We start from the raw sequence: 23,288 nt of genomic DNA, 5'->3' as shown, positions 1-23,288 counted from the left end.
GCGCGTTACATTAGGTGGACACGGAGACTGCATCAGACTGGAGACACACGCCGGAACATAATAGAGAGGATATATCGGTGCTTTCATGGTCCTTCCTCTCCCCTGCACACACACAGACGCCAGGACAGAGATTTCGGTCGAGACATGTAGTCCCATGTTTGAGCAGCCAGGATCATTTGTAGCCTTCAGCTCTCATTTTCTAGCAGCATCATCTCACGATATCGACATAATGTGGCTTTCTCTACCGGAGGGAAAATAACCAAATATGTGGATACCTACAGAAGAGGAGAAAATCGGAGTTGGTAAGTCAATTGCATCCTATATTGATTATCTAATAATGTTTTATTTATTTATCTTATTTTAATTCACTTTATTAATACAGCGCTGTGATGACAGTTTTTCCACGAGAAACACCCAATGTGTGTTCATCGACACCCCGCATAGGCTATCCAGACCATTTCCCCTCTTATTATGCCTATTACACCCAATGAAAAACACACACACTTGTAATGGCTGATATACACGGCCAGTGACTGCATTGAAAGGGAAATTGCGTGGGATGATACAGCCTACAGCCCACCACCTTAAAGATGCTATCGCACACAACCGCAGGCGGTGCTTTAGATCCGGCTCTTACTCTTGGTTGTGTGCTTTTTTATATATAAAAATAAATAAGAAAATGCGTCAGTGTAGCATTTTAGCCTTTATTCTTATGAGCATATCTGGAGGGGGAAGAGGGGGAAAAACGATTCGTGTTGAAACCACGAGGGGGCATCGTGACTGCGTCCCTCCAACAGGTGTAGGTTGGAGTGGAGCCGGAGTCTACCTGTAGGAAGACATCAGCCCTAATGCAGCTGCTGCAAGGGACTGCGCTGTAACAAATACCACATTTCATCCCTGCATGTGTGCACTTTGACCCAGAGGGAAAGGTGAAAGTGCAACATCAGCGTTTCCCCATTCAGATTAGCTGTTTATGGACGAAAAAAAAATCAAAGCGAGCTGTTTACAATCAAGTCTCCAATAGAATAGGCAACAATTACGCCATGAGACACCACACGGTCATCACTAAGGGACTGCTGAACCCCACTGCCACGGCCAAGGTGTCTATAGCTGTGATTATCCTAGGTTTTCAATAGGGGAATGAGTCATTTCCAGATGCTCTACAGCTGTTACTCGTGCTGGCTTGCACATGATACTCCCTCCTCATATAAACGCCCACACATATACACTTTGTTTGGAGGCATTACATTTGTCATCATCGTTTCATAAAGACCGCAGGATGAGAGTCCCAAATGACAATCCACCATAATATCGGCTCTTGTTGTGGCTGTACAGTAATCATCTTATCGCATTCAGTCGTTTGTGTTTTTTTCCCTTCCACGCATCCATTGCTCCATCACAGATTCACTGCAGGTGTTTTTTGCGCAAATATCGGGGTTTTAACAGAGAGGAAGTGAGGGGAAGCAACAGTTCTCCGCAGCCTCCGCAGCGGTGGAGTGACCTGGCTCTGTCCATGGTGCTGAAATGCGGGGAGGCAAAGCGCCTTGAACCTACACAGTACACACTGTACTTTGTAACAGCAACACACATTACTCTGCTACAATTTCCCCCTTCGCCTGAGAGAACGTGTTGACATACTAGGTTCAAAATCACACATGTTAACTGGCAGTACAGTCCGTTTTCTCCTCTCCTCCTGACTCCTCTGTTATTAGCACCATTTTGCACATTCCCCCATTATCTTTGCTTATTTTGTCCCTGCCTGTAAATTGTCTCTCACCAATAATGCCATACACCAATATGAACCTGAGCCGTGATCTTTAGCAGCAACCCAGGCCTTTATTTTCTGTTCTATTTTTAATGGGCTCCGTCTAAACCGGAAACAGTTGGAGACCACCTCATGAAATGTTAATGCCTTTCTTCGAATTGTTGCCTATTCATTATTTTCTTTGTTTATGCAGGAACTAATATAAGTTTGTAAATCACTTGCATAGGCCTGGATTTGAATGTGCTGTAGGGTTGCCCGGCTCTTTCCACTCAGCAACTGCACTTAATTTTTTTGAATTATTTAAATCACCAACTAATTTATACCTACTTTGTCTGCCTTATTTAATAACACATTTGTAAAAATGTTGTACCCCAAGGAAAATGCTAATTTTAAAATAAAAAACACAATGTGGGAGGTTAACATTACAATAGATTTTAAAAATTAAACCGATCCTCGGTCGAGTCTTTTTAAAATGACTTTTATTTGCAAATGAGTCACTAATGGATTCCTCTCATATAACCAGAGGTATTGCAAGAGTCTTAACACTTCTATTGGAGAGATCTCTCTGACTGTAAGCCAGCCCACATGAGAAAGAGAGAGAGCGAAACAATGATGTAGCCACATGAACGTGTCTCAGGCACAAACTACTGTAGCAGTAACATGAAATAATCTAGCGGGCAAGGCCACCATTATCTGAAATGGACAGATCGAGGTTCAAACGTGTTCAGGAGAGAACAAAAGATGGAGCTAATGTTCAAGAGAGTGGGATTAGAGAGATTAATGTAGCTCAAAGTAGCCATGATTTGAGCTTGATTTTGGTGAGCACTTTTGGATTCATCATGGGCACTGATTTACAAATCTCCTTAGTACTGTCGTTTTCTGTACCTCAACTGCACTTAAAACCATTAAAGTATACCTATTGTTGCATGTGTGATCATGTTGATGGTCATTTAAAGTGTTTTGAGGTCGTCGTCTTGCGGCTACACAGACCCCTGCAGCTGAGTAGCGTGCCTTTATTCTGTGACACTGGTTTGGGATCCGATATGTAACATGCTCCTCTGCCTCTGTGGCAGACATCCCTAGGTTAGCAATACTTCGGCGCAGTAATGTGTCGGAGTAAGGGAGTCTGTATATAAGTCGTGCTGAACAACATGACTCAGTGGGCGAAACCCAAAGACTGTTGTGTACATTTGAACTTTGCTGGATCTGGGACAGAACTACTCAAGCAGGCCTTCATGGCCTTCACACTCACATTGCATTACTGAAATGGTTGAAGGATCCACTCGGTAAGCAGTTAGGCTTCAGATGTACCAATCATGAATCAGGCTGGAACTAAAAGAGAATAGAAAAACCAAAGAGTTTTCAGTTCTGCATTTAAGATGAGCACAGTGTCTTTTCTAATAATAATATTTCTCAGCACACTGGTCCTCATTTATCACTCAGTTGTTTTGAAAAAGCAGTGTTTATAATCCACAATAATGTTTACTGGCAGGTTTTTGATGGCATCTTCACTCTGCAGAATATGTCTCCCCTGTGGACCATTGTACAGTTAGGAACTCTATGTGTCTCACGCTGATTCTAACACAAGGTCATCAGGCCGTTCATGCTGTGTGCTAATCGCTATATTACATATAGAGGAAAAACATTTTTCAAGACATGTCGGCAGGTACAAATATTAACGCTGGATACTTGTCTCCCTCATATGCTGTAAAAGAACAATAGATGTTTGTGTTGATAGCTTACATATTGGAGTTGGCTTGACCATACAAATGACAGGAAACAGGAGAATGGAACACAAATAGGTCAAAGGTCAACGTCATACAGAGGGGCTGAGTACATGGAGACCGGTTTCTACAGAAAATAATCTGTCAGGATCATATTTGTATTTTTTACCTCTACTCTGACATGTTTACGTGCTTTAATGTTAAAAAACCCATTGTTCTCATACTGCCTGTGCTGCAGCTCCTCTGTTCACCCTCTGTCTGAAACCAGAGCCCAGTCTGCTCTGATTGGTTAGCTGGCCGGCTCTGTTTTGATTGGTCAACCTCTTAGAGAAGTCCCACCCCCTAGCCTTTCACGCACAATGTGTTGGAGCGCCAGCCAATAGAAGTGCGAGTGTTATATAGCGATGTCACTATGTTGCGGAAGTAAACAAAGGAGTCCAATGGAGGCGTTTCAGGTAGAGGGGGAGTGTGTGGGAGAGAAACTCCCTCTGGAGATAACTTTGGGTATGTAGTCTTTGCAGCCCATTAACATGCACAGAAACGTATACCACACACTAGAGGAAAGGGAAACCCCTAAAAATCATTGTAGGGCCCCTTTAACAGAATATTACGAGAAGATATAAGAGACGTTCAAGAGAATGTTGCTGCACAAATGAGATCCTTGAATTGCCACATTTTTCTTGCAATCATCACATAACAGCTCTTTTTACATCGCAACACTGCAGGATTCTATTAACAAGGTGAGGGTTTTAGTGTTCACTTATAGGCATTTTAGGCATTACTGCTGGTGAAGAGCGGCAACTTAGAAAATAAGGCACAACAGAGGAAGAGCTTTCTTAATTCTCACTCAGGCTGATTTTAAAAGGTATTTTGTGCACCAGTATATCTCTGGTCTCCTGAGTCTAATGCTTTTTACTATGAGGCTTGATACTCATTGGGTGCCTTTTCTTCTACTCTTCTCAGTATTAGGTGACCAAAGTGATACCATAAATGGTGTCTTCAGCGCTTGAATGTCATAACTTCTGCGTGATTAAATCCAGAATGATAACTTGTTTGTTTATTCAGGAGATGGCGGTGGTAGTAATTAGGTGCTGTTATGGAAAATAAACTCCAGCGTAGTAGCGTGGCGTGGGGAAAAATGTAGGGGAAGCCCATTTTTTGGGTCGCGGGGGGTGGTCAATAACGTAACCAGATGAGTGATTACAGCGCCCGGTATCATTTGACACACATTTGTATCACACAGATGCAGGACTTGCACACGCCTGTTATCTAACCGACAGGTCCGCACGCACTCTCCAGCTGAAACTCTCTCCTTATTAATTTAAGCATTTTACTTATTAATGTATGCAGACAATCACACAATCTATGTGATTTTTGGATTTACCGTGCCTCTCAATTGCCCGTGGCAGGTTGGCAAGGTCGATGAATCCTGAAGTTGCCCAAGGATTGTTCAGGGAGCACGAATCCTTGACGAAGAAGACATGGCCAGCAAAATAGACGCTGAAGTTTAGCGCTTCCAGTTAGCCACTCCGTGCGGACATAATTGTCCTCATTGAACGTCCGATTCTCTCCCTTTTTCCTCTGTGTACACCATAGACTGGTGTACACACAGCTCGAGTGCGGGCATTGGCCTGTCATCTGATTTAATTTTTAGTTGCTGCTATAGCGGAAGTTTAGTAAAGTTATGTTTGATTAAGTAATGCTTCATTTGCTTGATAATTTCTAACGGCGGTGATGACAGTTACAGTATTAAAACTGATGTTGATGTGATTTGATTGGATGGCAGTGTCCAATCAAATCGCCAGCCGCCTCTGAAGGGAAGCAAGAGGCGGCTAGCTTCCCTTGGCATGGCCCTGACCAATCACAGGTTGGCAGGGGCATCACGTGGGCCTCATCTGATTGGTCAATCCCTCCATTTTTTTCACCAAGGGAAGCCAGATTCGGCTGGCCTCCTCTCGCAACAGAGAGTGCAATCTACTGTTTCACCATAACATCTAGAGGGGCGCTGTTTGTTTCACTCTTTGTACAATACTCAATGAGAATGGGGGAGAGACGGGCCGGCAGCAACACACAGCAAAGGAGAATTATCGAAACAAAACAAAGTGTTTTTATTTATTTATTTAAATTATAACTACAATCCGAAAAAACAGGGGAAGCCTGGCTTCCCTTGGCCTCCGGGAGAAAACGCCACTGCTCCAGCGTCTGTTCTCACTTTACACCAACTCAGAAAAACTGGATTCTTAAGAGATTGGTCCAGGCTGTTAAAAATGTTATCTGAAGAATAACTCTGAGAGATTTGAGTTTATATTTTGCCCGTCGACAACTATTACCATTTAAAGTTTAGTTAATTAAATCTAGCATTTAAATGAATCACCCTTTTATACTTCATGAGTAAACCTGTCTGGCTATAAGTTGTAATTCTTCTACTTTTCTGGAGAATTATTTAGCTATTTGCATTATTTAGCTATTTCCTTGGTTTTGGTCTTTATAGATTTGCCTAGCCTGATATTTATTTATGAAAATGCATTGCATCTCTTTGCTGCCATCAACATTTTCGCCAGCCAGAAGATACAAAAACATGTATTTTTCCTTCTTCCTTACAAACAACTTGGTCGAGTGCGAACAAATAGGATTTCAAAAAGCAGTCATGCCCCTAAAACCGAACATCTGATATTAAATGAGTGAATAGATGCAGTTGCTAATAGAGGTATGGATGAGTAAACGTATATATCTGTGATACATGGAACAATGGAGAGGTGGCGAGGTGTGAGGAGAGTGGAGGACAGCAGGAGTCTCCTGCTGTGCTTAAGCTCCATAATTCCTACCAGTGAGTTTGTGGTTACACAATAGCAGCCTTAAGATGCCATGTGGACGATATGCAACTAAATCGAGGGACAGTCTGGACTGATATTATGTTGCTCAGCAGAAATGTTTGCTTTTGCCAACATTTCCACTGCCTGTCCCATCAGTCCTTCCAACTTCCTACGTTCAACATGTTGAAGTATAAAAAGATGCATTTTCTTGTTTTTTTTGTTTTGTGGATATGCTAATACTCTGAAGCCACAATGAAAGAGTGTTTACACAGCTTGGAGGTTTTGTGAGGGTGGACTATGAAAATACGAGTCTGCTTGATGCGCCCATCTCTCTCGAACATGACAAGCTGATCTTGTTCTGACATGGCCTCCGCTAAAGAGTTTTAAAATGGTGTGAGTGCAGGTTTTGCAATTCAAATGAAATAGAGGCCATTAAAGAATAGCACTCTAAAATAGGCAATACTTAGCCTTGGCTGGAAAAGAGCCCCAGGCAGGGGCAAAAGGTGACAAGGAGGCTCTCTTAAGTCTATCCATCTCTCTGACTCTAATACATGCCTAATACACTTGACTTGAACTCTAGCGCCATGCAGCATCCGTAAGCTTCGCCATTTAAAAATGCCCACATCCCCGTAGCAGTTACAGTGAAGAAAGCCCTCCAGTTTGTAGATGATCTGTTGCCATAGTTACCCGAGCACAGGAACTGAGCACTCGTTACCCTCAAACAGGCAACTGAGCCGAGCCCAAGCCCCTCCTCCTCTTCCTCCCCCTCACTGGGTCCCCTGGCTAGTTCATTAGCATAATGATTCACACCAAACTCCCCTCGAAGGGCCACCATTTGTAGGTTTAAAATCATCAGTGGAGCCCTGTCGTAGTTAAACAAGTTTGTCTTTACTGAGGCCTGTATGTTACATAGATGCAGAGATGACAAAAAACTGGCTCCAGAGGCCATCCCATTGTGAAACCCTTTACTGTGGCATCGTCCCCTGAGGAATAATCATGTTCTTAATCAGTGTTAGAGTCACAAGATGTTTCTGTGTACGGTCAAAGACTGCATGATGCTGCAAAAGCGGGTGGCTTGGAAGATTTATTATGCTAATACCGACTTATGATAAAGCAGCGTTTACTACTTAGCAGATTGTGTGGGCTCTATTTTGGGAGACAGTTCAATTAACTTAACATTCCACAAAAATCAGGCCGCTTAAGAATTAATTGCTTATTAAAATGACTACCCACTTCAGGGTGGGAGCTTGTTTACAGTTTGCTAAGCAGTGGTTCCTGTGTGTCAGCGAGTTTAGATGTTTGCGTTTAACAGCTTATTAAAAGTCCCGCTTCAACCCAAAAAGACATGCTGTGCGGAGACTTTACACTTTATGAATTAGATAGAGACCCCAAAGTCTAAGAGAAGCCCCTTGCTTAATCAGAGGTCACAAAAATGACACAAAGAATATATGTTGTACACAAAAATACATCACAGTCAAATCAGGTCAAATATGTGTTCTCATCATTCATGATTGTTTTTCTGTTTTCAGTGATCTGCAACTTCCGGTCATCAACATGTCAGGCCTTAGTCCTGGAGATTGGGGAAACTGTACAGATTTTGGAGAAGAGTGAAGGTAAAAGCAATCCCGCCCAAATGATTGTGTTTGATTGTAAATATGATCTGTACTGCAGAGAGATATCATGTGCCTAAAGTATTGTGTGGTGGTCATGTTCACTCAGGCCTAAGGGTCCTTCTTTCTTAGTATTTTATATGGGACTGAATACATCTGCATACTAAAGTAAAAACAAATCTAGACACAGTATTTAAATGGGATTACTTTTAAGTGAAATAAATAAATTAAAGCATTCTGTTTTTCTGCGCCAGATCTAAGGTTAATCATAGAAGTAGGCTTTGAAACACCATTCAAACCAGCAAGTTGTAAAAACTTTATTTCACAGGTCCATATTTGCTAATAAATCTCTTGAGAGAGTCCTGTTAGACACTTTTCTGCTTACAGTATGTTATGGAAAATAGAGTCTAGTAAAGCAGTTATTATAAGCAGTTATTGATTTCCAGATCTTGACCTAAAAATAAACTGCACCATCAAACCAAAAGAAGGATTCACTGAAGCTAACAGCCCTATACCTGGTGATCCACCATTCTAACTAATAAATAGGCTTACATAACTGATTTCACGGATTTCTTTACCATTTCATGACCAATCAAATGATAAAACAGTCAATATAACAGTTAGTATAATTATTTTAAGCAAGTAAGTTAGCCAGCAAAGTTAAAACGGTAATGAATTACATTCAGATTAACATACCGAGTACAAGTTCAATGAAGGTAAAAAGTAATGGCACATCTTTCTTTACAATGTGTTTCATTGTGATGTAGTAAGGTTTTCTAATGTTTATTTTGCTCTTCCTTTAGGATGGTACAGAGGCTTTTCCACCAAGAAGCCTTCTATCAAGGTAATTATAACAGCGTCCAAAAATGACTGGTTGGAGATTGGGTTAGTTCCTGCAGGCTACTTACAGTTCTCAGCATTTTGAATATGTGAGCAAATGAATCTCATCAAAACTGGCATACTTGAAGTACAGAATCAAAATACAAAGATCTATTTGGACTTAAGACACAACCTTGTACTGTAGTGCAGCAAACTGAATAAGTTGTTGGAAAGCCAGTAATCATAGTAAAGTTAACACATATTTAAATAAACACATTAAGAATCGCCAACTGGTCTCTTTGTAATACAGAGTGGTCTCCACGTGAAGCTTTTATTTGATAGAGACCAATGCGTTTTTGTGAATGATAATGTGACATGAGAGATGTGCATCCCAAAAATAACTTTGTCTAGACAACAAAGACATTAATGACTGATTAACTTATTGAATGGAGCTTTGTTTGACAAAAATAGAAATCTCCTGACCTGTTTTTCAAAATGTGCTTTTCATAGACACATTTTGAACCAAGATGTTCTGACTTCATTTCATAAAAACACTAAGACTAATTGGAGGGCCGTCTTCAAGATGTTATTTACAAAAATAAAATACACACGGCAAATACAGAGACAAGAAAAGACACAATTAATCCAACCTTGGTTTGAGGCCGACGCCACCTCTATCATTTATTTTATTTGTGTACAATGGCAATTTACAGAATAGCATCCCAGAATAGCACCATGGCGCCACCACTCTGTGTGCTGTATTACCACTCTGCTGTTTTCTCTGCTGTGCAGAATTGTCTAAAACAGTGTTTCTCAAACTTTTTCATACCAAGGACCACTTAACCAATAAAAAAACACTCGCGGACCTCCTAACTCCACAAATATAAAAAAACGCATCGTTTTTCTAGAACATATTACAAATCGCCTGAAAATTGTACAAACAAGTGGCAGCAAGTGTGATGAAGGTGTTGCGCTGGGCTATATCATGCAATTGAAAGTGAAACTTAAGCTTGTTCCATTGCGGAGATATTCCCACGAGTGTGGAAAACTGAAATTTATTTATTTATTTCACATGTGAAATGTTACCAATATACTCACGGACCACTTTGAGAAGCACTGGTCTAAAACATCTCAATTTGGTTTTCCTTTCAGCCAGCAGATGGTGCAATTAGTGATATAAAAGCATATTTTTAAGCAAAAAAAAGCAATTGAAAAATACATAAAAATAAAACTCCAATTCGGTTTTAATCCATAACATGAAATACACTTATTGTGGTGTTATATTTTTGATCAAGGCAGAAATAAAGTTAAGATGGAGGGTAGAACAGAGAGATTGAATCCACTTCACAGTCGGCATCATTATGATAAATCCTACTCAGTAAGTAAAGAGCATAGGTGCAGAACTCTGACTAATACAGCCCCATCACTGCCTAAAGAGATCAATACTCTGCACTGCAATAAGTGGTTATTATATACGACTGACACATCTGCTTCTTATAGGATTGATTCTTCAGTAAAAACTCTTTATGACAGACTCCATCCTTGACAACCTGTAACAGAGCCCAATAGCCATTACACAAGCAGTCGTATTATCAGAAACAAAAATACCAGATGTATTATAAAAAACACAAAAGCAGCAGGTCATCTGTTGCCATTTCGTATGTCTACTTTCAAAATAAAATGTCAGAAGCTGAAGTGTTATGTGATGCTGCTGTAATGTTTTAAAAGAAGCACAATTGCTGTCCAGTGCTGGTAAATGTAGGTGTTAGTGGCTTCATGCTGTCCTTCCCTACTCTCATCAGCTATTTACAGTTCTTACTAACACCCCTCCATTTTGTTATGTACTCTACTGCCCACATTCAATCGCCCCCATACTCTCTCTATGCTGAGAGGAATTAGTTTTGCTCACTGTGGCCAATTCTTCACATCTGGCAGATTAGAATAAGAAAGATGAACTGCAAGGGTGGCACCACTCAGTCTCTCATGCCCTTCCCCTGCTAAGCCAAGCCACACAAGGGCTCAGCATCTCTGTGGTGTGTGTGCACGCATGCTCATTTATTATCTGCATGTCAGCATACAGCATAGCAGAAATGGTCTAAACATATAATGCAAGTGTGAGCTAGCAATTCCTTCAACATATAATGTGTGGCCAGCAGAAGTGTATCTTAACTTGAAGGTATTGTACCACATAGAACACAATGCTGTACACGTTGGTTACATGTTGCAGGAGAATTAAGAACGCGATCCTGTCACACTCGGTAACATCTCTGCTCCCTCCTCTCTGTCCACAGGGGATTTTCCCAGTCAGCTATGTCCACTTGAAGAAATCCACAGTGACCAACAGAGGGTAAGTCGTTTGATGTTTTAGTTGAGCTTGCACAGCGTCATAATTAGAGATGCGCTTATCTAACTTATTTTGATGGATGTACCCCAGCCGCCGCCATACAGGCACCAACATACGATAAAGAAAACAAAAGAGACTGAGTAGCAAATAAAAGTCTGTGCATTCACTAGTGTGCTCCGGTGAAGGTTGCAGATGTCAATACATATATTTGGTAATGTTGGAAAGATCGATATACTCACCAATACTAATTTGTTGTTACATAAACAAATGATTGACATACTGTGGCAGTGTCAACACAATCCAACATGCAAAGCTACGAGTAAACAAAATGTGCTTTTGAATCTGAAATACATGCAGAGACAGACTAGTTAGACTAGTTTTGGGTGGGCAGTTTGATAATAAAGCAATCCCTTTAATATGATTGTATTTGGCCCTTTGTATTTGAGTTGGATTGAGGGGAATTAAAGGAATAATATCAGTGTATTAAGGTAATTCATCATTTTTACCAGTCTCTTCCACTTCTTTTGTTTAACATTTAATAATACCTAATGTACTTCATCATGGCAAACTTTAATCTCACAATGTTAAAGTAAACACAACATAATAGAATATTTTATCCATGTCACCAACCCCTACAACCAGTGTGGGTCACACTAAGATTAGAGTGAAGGGAACATCTTTGCACATGCAGGAAACATTACAACATCTTTGAATTGGTTTATTATTGAGTAGACACATAAACAAAACTAAAATAGCTTGTTGAATTTATTGCAGCACATAGCATTTTATGTAGGAGGGAAGTGCAGCTCAAAATACTGAAGACAACATCAGCGGTGGTTTCTCTACAGATCCGTATCTACCATTGAAACATAGAGGAAGGATGATATTAGCAATGCTATCTGTTTGTTCTGTACTAGCCAGGAGCTCTTATCAATCATTACACAGGGAGTATGATGCAGACACATCAATGTGTTAATCTATAAGACAACTTTCATTGGACAGTCGTTAACATGTATGCATGCTCTCTCACACACGCATGCACACACAGTGGAGGTCATCCAAAGTTCCTGTTGCAAAGCCGGCCCCTGCTGTATTGGCTAGAATAAAAGTGAAGACAAAACATGCGGCAGATCTCTTTATCAGCCTGAACTGATGGAGGTTAACCCTGCAGACTGGGAGCTGTGGCTCAGTGTGGACTGGGAGTTTGCTGTTACATCTCCCAGTTGAGCTTCCACATAGCAGCAGGATTGTTGTTTCCACTCAAACAATTAAAAGTGCACACTTGGAAATCCACATTATTATACCTCCTCGCTCCAGGAGTTGCACTTTGGGAAATGTGCTTTGCTGTCTCATGGAGTTAATGAGGTGACACACCTTCTGCATATCTGTGGTTCTCCCAGAGCGTTCGTGCCACAGACAATAACCCTGAGTCATGGTGTAATGGATGGAGATGCTTCCCTTGTTGCAAGAATCAATGATACAGTATTAAAGATAATTCTTTCAGAACAGGCCGGAGCTTAGTGAGCAAAGTTTCACTAGAGAATTAACCTTGGTTTAGTGTTTCTCTGAGTGTGGTCGCACAGGATGGATGTGTGTTGTGTTTTTTACTGAAGTGCTCTACCTCTCCTGCAGCCAGGGAACATATTCTTACTGATTACTCTCTTTTTCATTTCATTGCTGTTACTAATTTAAAAGCTGACCTCAAGCTGTGGCATTAATGCCTGTGGTATTATGTCAGTTTTGAGCAAGCGAAAATTACAACATGTTAGTTGTTTAACATTTAAGAAGTAATCAGTTACTTGTACTCTACTAACATTACTCAGCTCAGCATTTAGCTATCTGGTCAATTAATCCGGCGACTTTGCATCACTGCCGAACAACTGTCTGTATCGCTGTGCATGCTCACATTCATCTACATGTTTCTCTTTTGCTGCAGGCTGTGTGAGACGGTGGTGCCCCTGGAGGACCCCATCATCACAGAAACCACCTCCACACTGCAGGAATGGGGGGTCTTGTGGAAGCAGCTCTATGTGGTCAGTAGCACTATATTACAATACATCGCCGTCATCTTGAAACAAAACACCAAGCAATACATGTGAGACTAAATCTAACACATTTGCAAGGGAGTTGGGACACAAATATATTGCATCTATCAGTGTTTCATTTCCATCCTCCGTAGGGGTTTTGGTGGAATAATCTTTTCCAGTATGTTTTATTCTTCCCTGCACTTAATTAAACACCTGTATAACCATCAACTATAGTGAATAACCCAAAGAGATACAGTGCTAACATACAGTGAAAGCCCCTTTAGATATTTCCCATTGGCATGTCGTTCTGACTGCCAGCCTACATTTTCATATACTATCTCTGTAGGAACAGGAATGGTGGCCACAGATAATGAATGGCCTGCAGACCTGTCGCATGCAATTTCATGCTGTGTCATTCAGGCATTGATTGATTTAAGCCTCCCTCTTGTAGTTTGTGCATCATCTTAAGATCCAGCTCTGCTCGCCACCTTCAGTCAGCCTTTACTTTCCCGGGCAAAAGTGATTACTGGAAAACCTAAAGCATTCTTAATCCTGCTATGTGTCGAGGGGGCAGGCAGAAGTGGTTGGTAGGGTTTGGAGTTTGGAGTTGAGTAGATACATTGCGGAGCTGGCAGCGAGTTTTTACATAACCTCTCACTGAGGACTGCTCATGCTCTGAGCAACTAAGGAGCCGGAGGCACTGGTGTTAGTGATGTAACTTTCTCTGAAGCCCGACTAATGTGAAGCGCTGATTTAACAGAACCCGTTTTGGTGCTCACCCCCTGTGTGATATAGGCCATGTTGCCACAGTTGCATCCATAATAATAGGATGTAGCATTGGCTAAATGTTGTTACATTTCACCTTATTGTTTCCAATTACAATTCATGGGATTACTTCAGGGAGCAATGGCCTAAGCATAACTGTGTATCTGTTTTAATGTACGTAATTAGCCCCGCAGAATAGACACCCGAAAGGGCTCATCAACCCTGAAAAAAAATCTTTGTTTTCCAGCAGCCTTTGAGAACATGCAGGGCTTATCCTCATTAAATTTACATCGGCAATGTGGTGCCGCTTAATCTTTGCATTTATGTAAACAAACCTGGGTGGTAATGTGGACTTGTCGTGCCATTACGGAGAACACAAAATGCCTGAATTAAAAGGGTTGTCCTTAGTTTACGACAAATAGTGATGAAAGTCATTACCGTGAGGAGGTCAAAGCAGACTTGCAAGGGGAATACCATTTTTTGTTTAATTAACAATAGCAGTGCGACTTAAATGTCAGAAGCATCACACATTTGTTCTGCTAACTGCACAGGCTGATAAGGAGTGGTTAGAACATGATTTTTGTCTTGATCCTACTTTGACTGAATAATAAATCATCAGAGTCTGATATCAGAGAACAATCTGCTAGTAACCTCTTGTTTTCTCTCAGTGTCCAGCGCTTTAGTTAAAGAGGGAAATTAATAATCTCTACATAAATGCTGCAGCAGAAGAAGATCACATATCCTAACCAAGCCTTTTTTTGGATGCTCCAACAGAAACACAAGGTGGATCTATTCCATAAACTGCGTCATGTGATGAATGAGCTCATCGACCTGCGCCGGCAGCTGATCCAGGGTCACCTCGCCCAGGATCAGACTCGTGAGATCAAGCGGCACATCACTGTACGACTCGACTGGGGCAATGAGTGAGTGACTCTTGTACTGAATTGTATTGAGATTGGCTGCACAAGGAATACAATATTTCCTTGGCAATGGAGAGATCTACAACACTGGATGAGTGGGTGTGGGATAACATCGTCTATGATGTAATTTTATGGTCATTTAGCAGATGAGTGAATCTCAAGCGGCTTAAAGTCAATGCACACCCCCCTGGAGGAACTGCAAAGACATATTCCTACTGTTGCCAGTTTAAAACTCCATCCAACTCAACTGTGACAGGCATCCATAACAGATCAAACATATGAGGGCTCCCTCTCAGCTGAGAAATAACTTTATATGAAGTGGCTGTCTGTCAGTTTATTATAAAATAATTGCACATACAAGTACACCAATATTTCCTTGAACTATTATGAGTGTAATGTAAAAAAAGAAATCAGAAGTGGAGCCTGAAATTCCCTGTATTCTGTTCACCATGCGTGTTGAGGACACTGCTTCGTAGTGCACACTGACCTGAGAGCTGTAGTGATCTAATTTCATGGTTAAAAGATCACAGCAGCCCTGACTGCATGTTTTGAGGCTGCACAATTTAGTTTGAAATATAAAAGCATGAACTAGAGGTGTAAGGAAACACTTAACCTCTTTAATCCATAGACACTTTGGTTGGTCTCTTTAATACATAATCATCTCGGAGTGTTTAAGTAATGTTTAAACCTAATAATCCGAAATCTTGTCATCAGTACATGCCTAAACCTAAATTGACTGTTGATAGTGCTGCCATCAAAAAAATAGTTTGAGTGATGATTCAAACTGTAGCTGGTAGTCCTCGAGCAAATACAGATTACTGTTTAAACTTACTGTTTATATAAGGAGATATGTAAGTGGTTGTAAGTGTAAACATTTGTATTATTATATTCTACTAAAAAAGCATAATATTAATTTCATGATGCATTTCTGGAGTTTAAACTAGCTAACAGTCTAATTATGATGAGCAAAATAAATGACCTAAAATAAATTAAAGGGGACTATTGTGCTATTTTTTTGGTTCATATTTATGATGGGCCTTTACTGTGAAATGGTTACCTGCCTTAAAGATCAAAGAGTGCTTATTGTTCTCATACTGCTTGTGCTGCAGCACCTCTTTTCACCCTCTGTCTGAAACCAGATCCCAGTCTGCTCTGATTGGTTAGCTGGCCGGCTCTGTTGTGATTGGTCCAACTCTTAGAGAGGTCCCGCCCCTTATCACAAACAATGTGTTGGAGTGCTAGCCAAAAGAAGCACAAGTGTTACATAGTGGTGTCACTATGTTACAGAAGTAAACAAGGAGTCAAATCGTATGCGTTTCAGGCAGGGGGGTGTGTGTGGGAGAGAAACTCCCTCTGGAAGGAACATAGGGGATTTTAACCTTTGCAGACCATTCTGTAACCCACACACTACAGGAAAGGGAAAACTCCAAAAAGGATTATGGGTACCCTTTAAATAAAAAGTAGCATTTGATATAAATCATTCTTTTTAAACTAAGTACAATACCTTAGTGAATGTTAGAAGGCATGTTTATAAAGTGTCGTATTAAGATTTGATTAGGCTAGATTAAGTGACACCTTTTGACTATTCATATTATCTTTAAAAGCTGAAGAGAAAAAACCTCCAGGAGTGTATTTGAAGAGCTTAACATGTAATATATTTTAACTTGAAGTTGTAATATGAGACTGTTTTGATTCTGCCTGCATTTTGTCATACACTTCTTATCCCTCTTTCTCCAGGCACCTCGGCTTAGACCTTGTTCCCAGAAAAGAGTTTGAAATGGTGGATCAGGATCAGATCAGCATATCAGAGCTACACAAACTGGTATGTACAGTAGGGTGGGAATATGTTTCAGCCAGTGCATGCTGTACAATTTCACCACATAAATTATTGAAAATAATAAATTAAAAAAGTAAACGTGCACTATGAAGGATATAAGAGAAATGAAAAGCAATTTTGCAGCATTCATGTAATCTACTTAAAATTCTGTAAAGTTGTATTGTAATGTCTCAAATGATGCGGACTATGAGATTTTTTGGTGGCTTTTTTCCTGCTGATGTGGTTTTACATACAAGAATGTGTGTATGGATGTGTGAATGTACCGATTATCAAATCATCCATAAGAAGGTGACTCAAAAGAGGGAGTGCGATTCAGCTGCCTCATGTGACCTGTTCTTTATGCTTATCTTACCGCCATATTGAGTGTGTCCCTTTTCTTGCATGCACGTGACTCTCACATGCAGGATTGCCAGCTAGCAATGCATGCACACATAATGCAAAGAGACAGTCCTAGGTGAGGCTCCGGGAAAATACATACAAATTAATCTTTTAGCATTTATTTAAAAAATAAGATGCATATTTTACTCTTGGTTGCTTTAATCCGCCAACTAGACTTGAGACACATTTCCGTGAATAAATTATGCCTGAAATGTATTTTGTCTTCACTGACCTAGGACTTTTAAACGTATACACGCACACACACAGAGAGGAGACCAACTGAAGCAGGTACTATTTTAGAAATATGCGATTACATCACCGATGTTATGAAACCTAATGTAATACTGCTGGAGACTGCTATCTAGGAGGGAGATCCTTTCTGGTCACAAGTGGAAGCTCCATATGCTGATCAAAACTCTCTCCAAATGCCCCGCAGCCTCACATTATCTCATTGCCATGTTTCTCAGCTCTGCACGCAGATTGTTTGTGCACTAAATGCTTTGTCCAGTAACAAAAGCTCTCTCTCTCTTGCCAAAAAGCATCCTGACTCTGTCGATGAAAGTGAGCTTGTTTTTGGCAGGGCGCACAGCCTTGGCACTTCTTCAGGTAGGGGAGTAGAGGAGTTCTTTCAGGCTGCTGAGCAAAGAGGTGTGTGTGGGCGATACTGGCTTTGTCCTCTCCTCTCCCACACGCTCACGTTTTGCCTCATGTGGGCTTCTTTAGCGCTGCAGGAGCAGTAGTATAGCCCCTCGGCTACGTACGTACGTAGGTGCAAATTGTCAGATATGAAGCATCGACAGAGGCAACCCACAGGTAGTGTGTGTCTGAAGCTGCTTAAGGTAAATAAGTTCAATGCTGTGTGGGATGAGTAAAGAATGGACCGACTGATCTAACATCTTTCCTTTGAACTTTGCTCTTTTTCAGCATATATCCAGCAGACACTGTGGTCAGCAAAGCACAACCCAGGTATAGTCCTTTCAAAGATGTGTGTTTTCTAAATCATCAGAACCCTTCATGATGTGTCAGTCCCTTCATCTCTTAATATTTGCTTCTGTCTGTACACTCTGTACCAGGTCAGTGTTCAAAAGTCGGGGCACTCTGGCTCTATCACATTAAGACCTGTGGCTCTAGCAATGTCTTTCTTTGCATTGAGGATAAGAAGCTTGCAGGGACAAAAGCCCTTGATATATAAATTACAATGTTTCATTGCCATGCTGCATAAGAACCTCACACGTATGCTGTGAGAGTTGATTCCCACTGGGATCACATATGCTACAAGATGTATGCACAAATGGTGCTTTAAGGCACTTTAGATATGTTTGTCCAGTACATTTCATTTGTGTGGAAACCAAGGACTTGTTGCATATGGACTCCATACATTTAAGGAATGTAGCATTTCTAAAATGCAATTTATCTCTAAGCTTTTTGTATGTAGTCCCCCGTGAACCCCATACAGGCTAAAATTAAGCTCATGTTTACCGAGCGAAGGCCTTAAAAGCAGAATTGTCTATTGTTTATTAAATATGAAGCTACCATATGATATGCATAATTCACAATAGTCATACATCCTATAAATAGAGAAGTTTACATCACAGTAAGGCAAACCCCTGCAGCCCCGCACAACAAAAACAGACCCACCACAGCTGCAGTTTCCATCATTCATTCATCATTTCTTGTTACTAAAGTCTACTGGAAATAGCATGTACATGTGACAGGATGAAGTACACTGGTGTAGGGCATATATTAATGAATTATTCACCTCTTACAGTACCCCCATTGATCCGCTAAATAGGCGTATCCATTAACTGAGTGGCAGGTACTCGGCCTCAATCACAGTGAGGAGCAGCCTTTTTAGCGGTCACTTTTTTCTTCGTTACCAGGGTGACAGCACGAGACAACGCCATGGTGACGGTTGCCGTGTCCCTGTGTCACACCATCTCTTCATCAACCTGAAGAGCTTTACCTACAACAGCATCAGCGAGGATGCAGACGTCTTCTTCTCTCTGTATGATACTCGGGAGGCCAAACAGATCAGGTATGGGGGGGAATGTCAGTGCACTCATAACCAAATGATCCCCCGATGCAAACTGCACTCACATATGTCCACACACTATGTCTGACCAGCAGATTGACTGAGGCCTTCTGTGGTTGACACTCTGAAACTGTGAACTGGCTTTTTTTGCAGTGAGAAGTTCATGGTGAAACTGAACAAAAATGGAGGACCAAAGAATCCAGAGAAGGTTGATCGTCTGTGTGCTCTCTTCACGGTAACATAAGTTCCCTTCAAGTCTTCACTATAAATATTGTGTACTTCAAATACTTAAGGGACATTTTTCATCCCATTTATCGTTAGGACCTAAGCAGTAAAGACTTGAAGAGAGATCTGTACATTGTTGCACATGTCATAAGAACTGGTAAATATGGCACAGTGTTTAATAATAAAACAAATTGGTTTATCAATGCTTATGTTTGAGCGCATCCCTCTCCTTTCTGTTTGCAGGTCGAATGCTGCTGAACGACTCAAAGAAAGGCCCCCCCCATGTGCAGTACAGACGACCTTATGGCTGCGCAGTTCTTGCCATGAGTGACGTTTTCCACACGATCACAGACCTCAAAGAGGAGAAGGACTTTGTGCTCAAAGTTTACACGTGAGTTAAACCGGAGCTCTTCTTCATTATAAATACAGTCGCCCTAAAAACTAATTTATCTGGCATTTAAAGCGTGAAACTGAATATTATTTGTATACAGATGTCAGTTTAACTGCTTAGTAGAAGTTGCGTGGCTTCTGTTCTTTTAGAAATAGAGTTGAAGAGTCTACGCAGTGAGGCGGGAAATGTGACTGTTCTGCAAATGCCGTGCATGACAACCTAGTGCTCCAGTGTTGATGCCTGGTGTGTTTTGACCAGAATGATAATGAAGTGTCCTCTGGAAAATCAATAGCTGCTCACCCTGGGCCCGAGATAGGGCACTTGGCGTGTTGTGAATCTGGCTGCTTCTGTTAGGCTTCGCCACAGAGAGCCTCTCCTGTACGCCGGCCAACCCAGAGAAGGAGGGAGACACAGAGAAGGAGAGGGGAAGAGACCGGGGGAGATGACACTTAGATAATTGAGCAAAGTTAGAGGACAAAGAAAAAAACAACACCAAGCTCAGCACTTTCTCTTGTCAGTCAACAGCTAGGATGTCTCCTTGTGTCTGCAGTGTCCTCCCTAGCGTCCGCTCGGGGTCAGAGATCATTCATGCGCTCTGCCATCCTGTTGTGTGCGTCATTTTTCACATGTTGTATTTTCCAGGATAACTTTACAGCTCAGTGTGAAATAAAGATTTTTTAGAATAGAAAGCTGTCGTTTATATTGGATTCCTCTGCCTAGGCGAAGAGCTCTTCCCTTTAAAAAGCAAGCAGTGATTCAGTGCTGAGCTGTCTCCAAACTGTCGGCTCCTATAATGCTCCAGTCTGTGCATTTCCCCATGCCATCCCAGGGGCCTACAGGCCCACAGTAATGAAAAAGGCTGGTAGAGAGCTGGCTGTCAGGTTTGCTTAGTGAGCTGTGCATTTGGGCTAATGTGCTGCTTGATAGCACCTCCCCCTGCTGCTACCTTTTCTCCAGGAGGAAATCGGCTCTGGGACACATGCTGTTCATGTAGTCCCCATGCACACAGTCCCAATCCCTCCATCTGGACCCACTAATGGGTGCGTTGTTAACAGCCCCACCCAACTGTCTCTCTCTACAGATGTAACAATGAGAACGAGTGGCACCAGATACAGGAGAACATCATCCGCAAGTCCAACACCAAGTACTCCGCTCCCAGCACCAACTATGGTAAATATGACGTCTACTGATCTGATCCCTGTTTGTTCTCTCCATGATTAAATTCACACCTTTTTTTCTTTCGGTTAGAATTTATAGAGAAGAAAATTCAACGTTTGCTGCTATTGTTTTTATTAAAAGCAGTTCACAGCGAGTAAGCAAGTTAGGGGAGGTCTTGGGTCAAGGGCAGGTCATGTGACTGTGATTGTGCTATGGTATCTAGACATACAGACAATTATGGTTGTATTTTGTCAAGATTTGAGAGCTCATTTAATTTGCTTATAGTCTTTTCTTTACCTTTAAAAAAATCTATCTCTCTAAAGAACGTGCTGCCTGCAGTGTTATAGGCACTATTTCCTTCTTAGAAGCAATGTATGTGGATTGTTCTGAGAAAACAGGACATTTCTGTATCTTTGCCATAAACAGTGACTTCTGCTCCTGGCCAAGAAATAGACTTAAAATGTCCTTGGTTAAGCCTATCAACTTCCAGCTGTAGCTTTATATTTAAAGGATAACTAAGGCAGTGGCTTCAATATTCTAAGCTAACACTCGGCAAGAAAATAAATATGGCTGCAAAGTATACGTTCTCATTGTGTTATATCGCAGAGGACTATAAGAACAAGCCACATATTTATATTTCCAAGAATTAGGAAGTGTTCCTTTAGGATTTGTACAAAAATAGACATTACCCCAATATTAATGTATCTAGCAATGTTTGACAATGATGGATTGTATAGAAACTATACCCTCATATCCATGAATTTCAATAAAGACTTCACTGTATGTCACCCACCCCTAACTGTCACTGTGATAATATTCACCTAAAGAAGAAAACACTTCAGCTCAGCCATTGAATTTGATCCTTTGAAAGATAATGCCAATCATTTTCTTGGTTCTGATTTAAAAATCTATCTTGCTTTGTGAAATGTTCAACATGTAGGCGTGATCTTTCCACTTCACTATTACTCTTTTTTTATGTGCATCTCACAGTTTGATATATGACTCATGCCTTACAAAAATCTGTCACTAGATTTCTGTGGTAGCCATTTTTTTTCTTGCTTCTTTGCGGATTTTCACGACACGGTTTCTCCTGACTCCCTCTGTTGTCCCTGGCTTCGATCACGTCTCTCCATCCACTCTCGTGTCTCTATTTTCCTCCCCCACATTCTGACTAATGTCCTTTAAATACCCCTCTGTCCCTCCTTTTCCCGCCTGCCTTCTTCTTTGCCCCTACGCTTATACTTTCCCTTCAATTTCACATTCCTCCCACAACCCCACACCTCTTCATTTGCCTTTTTCGCCCCATTTTAACACACACAAATGTGCTTACTCTTGCCCCCAGGCCTCATCATTTCCCTGCAGCTGCTGCGAGGTGAGCTGGAGCAAATCCGACGGGAGAACCAGGCCGTGTTCAACAGGGCTCTGGCACTCACACGCAAACTGGGTTTCCCAGATGTCATCCTGCCAGGTGAGGAGGCAGAGAGCAGCGGGTGGTAATGGGGACGGAGAGTTCAAGGAGGAGGTGGAGACCAGAGGCCAGATGGCTTGGAGGAATGAAAAGAGGGGACGCTCACAGGTCAGGGTACATAAGAAGCAGATGAAGGAGGACAGGGATAGGGCAAGGAGGTGAAAGATTAAATAGAAGAAACCCGCAGGAAACAGGAAGATGTAGGAGAGAGCAGAGTGTTGTGCCAAGGAAATGTTAATTTATTTATCTGCTGTACTTCACTTTTTCATTTTGATGCTACTTTATGCTACTGGTGCTACAGTTACTTTCTAGTTACATTGAAAACATTGAGTAAAATAACAAAATACAATATTTGCACAACATTTTTTCAATAGTAGTGGCCTTTTGTTACATTACAGGGATGTCATGAGTTGTTAAAGAGACATTCCCTGTCTGCACTTCCAGAAAGTTTAATTTAAATAACTATGTGAGGCCCAAAGAGGTAAACGTATTAAACATTTTACAAAAACAGCATAAACTAGAAGTGCCTTCAGAGAGAGCAGACCTCCGCCAAGACTGAATCCATAAGTGAAAGTAATGTGTGTATTCACCTCATGATTCAGATCTACTGCAATGGTTATTGGTTCCTTTTTGGCCGATGTATCACCATTGAACCAAGTTTCCTGAAAATCGGGTCAGTATGTTTTTCCGTGATCCTACTGACCAACAAACCGAACAGATACTGAACCAAAAATATGACTTCCTTTACTGAGGTAATTAAAGAAGAATTCTCAGAAAATAAACTCAAATTAGTAGGGAAGAAGAATTTAGGTTCATTGCATTTCCCATTTCCTCCTTCAACCTTCAGAGTTATCTTCGACCCTTTCCAGAGGACCCAGGATTGGGAACATCAAAATACACAGCTGTGTATAAAGTATATAAATGCATCAGTATTACCGAGATAATGAGTAAGATTATGAGTGCAGGACTTTTACTTGTAATGCTATATTCTTAAATGTTTTTATTGTTACTG

The 23,288-nt window shown here is 41.2% G+C and overlaps 1 protein-coding gene across 1 annotated transcript in view; it reads left to right on the top strand.

Annotated features, from left to right (window-relative positions):
* The first annotated feature begins 265 nt into the window (after positions 1–265).
* The window catches only part of dock3 (dedicator of cytokinesis 3), a 46,810-nt gene continuing 23,787 nt past the window's right edge, over positions 266–23,288 (top strand). Inside the window, 14 exon segments of the mRNA XM_034207583.1 lie at positions 266–302; positions 7,832–7,915; positions 8,716–8,756; positions 11,023–11,078; positions 13,012–13,108; positions 14,642–14,790; positions 16,525–16,609; positions 17,927–17,968; positions 18,883–19,037; positions 19,188–19,269; positions 19,356–19,416; positions 19,503–19,650; positions 20,732–20,820; positions 22,151–22,276. Coding sequence (XP_034063474.1) covers positions 266–302; positions 7,832–7,915; positions 8,716–8,756; positions 11,023–11,078; positions 13,012–13,108; positions 14,642–14,790; positions 16,525–16,609; positions 17,927–17,968; positions 18,883–19,037; positions 19,188–19,269; positions 19,356–19,416; positions 19,503–19,650; positions 20,732–20,820; positions 22,151–22,276 — 1,252 coding nt within the window.

Source organism: Gymnodraco acuticeps, unplaced genomic scaffold (assembly GCF_902827175.1).
Source record: "Gymnodraco acuticeps unplaced genomic scaffold, fGymAcu1.1, whole genome shotgun sequence".
NCBI classification, from domain to species: Eukaryota; Metazoa; Chordata; class Actinopteri; order Perciformes; family Bathydraconidae; genus Gymnodraco; species Gymnodraco acuticeps.
This window is presented reverse-complemented; position numbering and strand designations above follow the sequence as displayed.